Source organism: Limulus polyphemus, unplaced genomic scaffold (assembly GCF_000517525.1).
Source record: "Limulus polyphemus unplaced genomic scaffold, Limulus_polyphemus-2.1.2 Scaffold110, whole genome shotgun sequence".
NCBI classification, from domain to species: domain Eukaryota; kingdom Metazoa; phylum Arthropoda; class Merostomata; order Xiphosura; family Limulidae; genus Limulus; species Limulus polyphemus.
Window position 1 is genome coordinate 1,086,386 of NW_013665720.1, and position 6,000 is coordinate 1,092,385.

The following is a 6,000-nucleotide window of genomic DNA, read 5'->3' on the forward strand; positions in this document are numbered from 1 at the left end:
TATCTACTGATAGCTTCAAAATTCTAACATTAGGATCATCAGACTACAATCTTCTGGTCAAAGAAAGTCTATGTGTCTCAAATGAACATCCAAGCCTAAATAATAACCTCAGTTGCTGTCAGTTCTCTTTGTTTTGAATATTACATTTTATTAAATTGTTTTTTTTATCCTTTATAAGATTTTAATTATTTCTTCTCCTCTTTATATTTTGTATACTTTTTATCCCTGTTAAAATTGGTAATGAATGTTATTTTATGTGTATATATTACTTATGTAGATTACTTTACTTTAGTGATTACTTTAGATCACTGATGATGGAATGTATAAATTTTGAAACACCTGAAAATTTAACATATTGTTTTGCTTTACCATGGTGATCCTGTTTTTAAAAAAGAACTTCATTATGGCATTTTATATTCAAAGTTTGTTTCTAAAACTGTTAACAATTTTATGATTTATCAAATGCACACATAGTAAATAGTTTCTCCTGTTGTTTTCAGAAAATGCAATGTATTTGGGATAAACTAACAACAGAAAAATGGTAAGTCAGATATTATAGAGCATTTGATAAAATTTATTTATTTTTTGTATTGTAGGAGAGACTAGTAGTGTGTGGCATGCTTTATCAGTCTTCTTGATGGATATTTACTTTATTAAAGAAACTTCAGTTAACCCTATCGCAATGGTCACGTGTCAAAGGCCATGTCATTGTGTTTGTTGAATTGCATTCGAAATTTTATTGAACTACTATTTATACTACTAAGTATAATTGTAGATTATCAATCAAATTTTAGTATTATATGTTAATTAATTTCTTCATTTAAAAGTAAATATTAAAAAAACAGCTAAACATCGATGTTTGTATGTCACATGGTATGTTGAATGCAGCACTGGTTCAAATTAGATGTTTGTGATGTCAAACTACAAAACCTACAGTTTTATATGAACTAGGAACTCAAACTACTGATATTTAGAAGCTAGAATTTAAAATAAGAACCTTTTATCTTTTCTGTTTGCTAACATATCGCTCCTATACTGAATCAAACACAGTGGCCCCTGCCCACCCCTTTCCATTTTTGAAAATGGTCCATTATGTACACTTACTTCTATGTGTGACATGAATAACCAATCCAAACTTCAGAATATCCCTCTAGAGGTTTTCTCAGTCATTTTGACATATTATTGGGCTAATTTTGTTCTTTTCACACAAGATTTCAAATGATGAGGTAAGTGAGCTCGAACTTTCATATTTTTTTAGACCCAGATACAGCTTAGTTACTAAGCTTGATAAATTATGGTAGAATTCTATTGTATTGAAATAGTAATTCATGAATTTTTTGGTTGTTTAAAATGTATATATAAAACCTTAAAAAAAATTTCTTTTCACATCCCCCGCATGGAAAATTTGATAAGGCTTAGCAACCTACGACAAGCGGCAAATGAGAACAAAGGTCGTAACTAGAAGAGATAATTGTTTGCTTTACTTCTTTGGTTACTGTTCTATGTTTTAAGAAAAATTAATTTAAGAACTTATTTCTAAATAGCAATAATCTATATACATATATTATGTATAATAATTGAAATTTGACTGTAGACTAAAGGTCCGTTTTATGTGCATGTGAGCCGCATCATTCTAACTTCTATATTGTTAGCCAGGCACGGCTGAAAGGTCAATATAATAAAAATAATAAATATATATAAATGTATAATGTTATGAAATTTAAGCTATTTTGTCTAAACATTTATGTTTTCACGTTATAATCTGTGTTCATTCTAGAATGAAAGAGTCATAATTTATATTTATTTCCTAATTTTTTATGCTTGTTGCAAGATTGGTCAAATCTACCAAACTTGTACAGAGATAATAATTGAAATATGGCTGTATTTTACAAAATATTGGCCCACTAAAACACAGCCAAGACAGGTCAGTTATATATTATTTGATATGGTGACACAAGAGCATGTGCGTCGATTCATTGTAACTTCTGTATTGTTAGCCAGGCACAGCTGAAAAGTCAATATAATAAAAATAATAAATATATATAAAAGCTTGTATTTCATGTTATAATTTGTAGTCATTCTAGAACGAAAAAAGCATAATTTATATATTTTTTTCATAATTTTCTATTGAAGTTAAGAAATCGGTCAAATCAAACCAAACCTTACACAAATACAGTAGCAAAAATAATAAATAAAATATAATGTTTTTTCTACAAAAAAAAATAATAATAATCTAGAGATTATAAAGATTTTGCATGTGAAATTTGAAAATTTTCTAATGCATTAAAGTATTTTTAATTTTAAAATTAAAATTGCTCTGCATGTTGGATAGTCAACATTCTGAAAAAAAAAAGGTTTATAAGTGAATCTTTATTTAAAAAATCTTAATACTTACTTTAAAAACCTTACATTTTATGTACAAAAACCTTTTACTGTTTACCAATAAACTGCAAAATTTTGTAAATATATGCATACATTATCAAAATTTAAGTATAATTACTCTCATGGATACTTTCATGGTTACAAGCTGAATGGATTTCACCCAACCCATAATGGAAGGGTTGATATACATTTTTCAAATAATTCAAAGACTCTCAGTTGTAATAATACTATATAAAATATAATTCACACTTTTCAAGACTTCAAATAAAGTTAAACCAAACTTATGTTTAAATGTGCTAAACATCATAAAGATAAAGTTAAAACTTTTTTACAGTTTAGTATTGTTACAACAGCGGAAGTCACGTGAAGCTAGTAACACGTCATAAGATTCTAGAAAGTTCATGTCTGTTTGTGAAGCCTCAAGTGTTCTCCACATGCCCTCTATTTCATATATATAAGACCGGCAAGAAGTGATGGCAGATATATATAGATAGATAATTGCAGACAGACAGAGATGGACAGTTGAGTCAAGCGTGGTACTAAAGTGCATGAATCGTTGTGAATTATAGCGTGTGTTTAAGTTAAAGTGACTGTGGAAATTAAGTGTATTGCAAAGTTTAATTGAGAAAGAATAAACTAGTTTTATTTAAGACAGGACTTGTGTCGCTAAAGTTTCGTCCGAAAGAAATTATACGAAAAATTAACAAACGAACACAGACGTAACAATATATAATGTATAATAATTGAAATGTGACTGTATTTTACAAAATACTCGTCTACTGAAACACAGCCCAGACAGGTCACTTTTTAAAGACTAAAGGTCAGTTTTATATTATTGGATATGGTAACATGAGTGCACATGTGCTGCGTTGTTGTGACTTCTGTATTGTTAGCCAGGTATGGCTGAAAGGTCAATATAATAAAAATAGTAAATATATATAAATGTATAACCTTATGAGATTTAAGCTATTTAGTCTAAACATTTATGTTTTCGTGTTATAATTTGTAATCATTCTAGAACACAAGAGGCATAATTTATATTTATTTCCTAATTTTTTATGGTGGTTACGAGATCGTTCAAATCTACGGAACCCATACAGAGATTCATGACTGAAAATAACAGATAAAATATAAAGTTTTTTCCTTAAGAAACATTTGATAACTATCTGGACATTATAAAGATTTTGCATGTGAAATTTCAAATTTTTCTGATGTGTAAAAGTAAATTTAATCTTAAAATGAAAATTGCTTTGAATGTTGGATAGGCAACATGAAAAAGAAAAAAGGCATGAGAAAAACATTGCTTTACAAACCTTAAGAATTAATGAAAAAAAATTATATTTTGCGTATGTAAGCATTGTAATGTTTACTGGTAATCTCCCAAATTTAAAAGTTATAGCATGAAAACTATAACAAGCACAAAATGGTTACAAGGTTGGTCCCAGGGATCGAACCTCATACTGAAAGAGTTAATGTGAAATGTGATGTACCATGTATAAATAAATTCACACTACAGACTCAGTCTCTTTACATATACTGTGCTAAATTCAACATATCCAGTAGACCTAAATTTCTTTTTTTCTTTTTAAATCCTTTGATTATTTTAGTACAAAGCCACACAATAAGCTATCTGTACTCTGTCCACTCTGAGAAATCAAACCCCAGATTTAAGCATAGTAAGTCTGTAAACATACCACTGTCCCAGTGGGAGACTTTAAATCCTCTCTAAAAATTTTAAAATTGCCCTATATTCTCCCCTAATTTTTTTTTATGGCTGGGAAGTCTGAAAATTGTAAGGAAAATATATCAAATATTATGTTTATATTGTTATCTTTTGCATTAACAGTACTTAATAGTTAAATAATTTATATACAGGTATTTATATATTTTAATTTATACTCTATTTTTATGTGACCAAGTGTGTTGGTGAGGAAATTGTAAAAGTGGAATGAAGAAAACATTAAATACAAATGAAACAAAATCTATTATTTATTGCCTCAAACTACATCCTTTATAAACCTTAAAATATAGACCTTTTTCTTACTTTTGTATTGAGAAATCATAAACCTAAAAAAATAAAACTATCCAGCTTTCAGATATCTGGTGAAATGGCAATTAACGAAAAAAAAACATTTTATGGATACCAAATACTGTAGTAGACATATATCTATCAAATTCCTCTGTGCTTTTTCGCAGTGTTTGGGATATATATCATTAATTTAGAAAAATAAATTAGTCAATAATTGTTTCTGAACTTTCTTATTATCATAGAAAAGATAAATATTTTTTTTATTTTATTTTTAGTAGTGACGATGAATGGAACATGACATTTATCTTCTCAGGTGTACTTGGTCTTGAACTATATAATGACATCAATTTGGTAAGTTAACAAAGTTTCTGGTTATTTCAAAACTTCTAGCATTTTTTAGACATCCCTTTTCTACAGTGTTAGACATAAATCAAAATTGCCTCCAAAATATAGTTTTTGTACATTGTATTTTATAGTGATTCATTAGAGAACAAAATTTAATATGCAACAGAACTAATGTCAAAGATGGATGCATGTAGTCTAGCCCCATCCCACATCTAGGTGCTTCTTAATCTATTGTTGATAAGAAACTTAGTACATGTTTAAATCATCATTTAAGTTAATGATGGTGCAAAGTATATACATCTATGTGAATTCAGAATATAATCATTCTGACTCCACTTGACCTTTGTAACCTTGAAAATGACCTTTAAGGTCAAAATTGACAGTGCATTCCTCCCACTACTTTTTTCATCATTCTAGGTGTAGTCGATTTAGCATAGATGCCTGCTTTTAACAAACAATATCATCAACATTTTTTCTAGAATATTTTATTATGCATGGCAGGTCCACTAATAAACCCTAGAAATTCTAAAAAGAAAAATAAACTGAAAATTATACAAAACTAAATATAACTGAACAGAATGATAGCTAACTGCAACATAAATTTAAAAAAATAAAATGCACAGATACATCAGACATGGGACTCTTCTGTGATCCACAGGTTTCCATGTTTAGACCTCATATAAGTCTATGCATCTTAAAAAGTTTCAAAGAACATAAATTCATAAATAATAAAAGCATTTTCTGCAGCCATAAAAATATACCCCTCAAAAATTAAAATAAAAAGTTCCACTGATTGTAAAAACTTCATAATATGGTATATTTGGGCCTTCCCACGTATTGTGTGGCTGGAGAGTTCCTCTGAGGTTACACTAGTAAATTTTCTAGTCACTTTAGCCAACTAAAAGTTTAGAAATACCTAAATCTATGTCTTCTTTATTTTTATTAATGAGAGTGACCAAGTGATTTGGGTAACTAATTCAGTAAGGGAGATTTGACTTTGTCTAGATAAGCATATAGTGTTTGATTCTCTAACGTTTTTTTTTGGATCAGACTTGTTTAGTGCAGATCTTCCTCTCTTTAGAGAAGAGAGTACAGTTGTCTATTATTTCTGTACACACATCCATTAATCCTTTTGATACAGGTTATAGGTGAAAGGTCATATCATATCATTTGTTGATTTGCATTCAAAATTTTATTGAACTACTATTTCATGAACTTATCTCAATAAGTTTGGTATAAAACTG

The 6,000-nt window shown here is 28.6% G+C and overlaps 1 protein-coding gene across 1 annotated transcript in view; it reads left to right on the forward strand.

Moving 5' to 3' along the window:
- LOC106471143 (thyroid adenoma-associated protein homolog) overlaps positions 1-6,000 on the forward strand; it is a 239,364-nt gene that overhangs the window by 214,978 nt on the left and 18,386 nt on the right. Inside the window, exons 13-14 of the mRNA XM_022400645.1 lie at positions 501-541; positions 4,687-4,762. Of these exons, the coding sequence (XP_022256353.1) occupies positions 501-541; positions 4,687-4,762 (117 nt within the window). The remainder of the gene's footprint in view (positions 1-500; positions 542-4,686; positions 4,763-6,000) is intronic.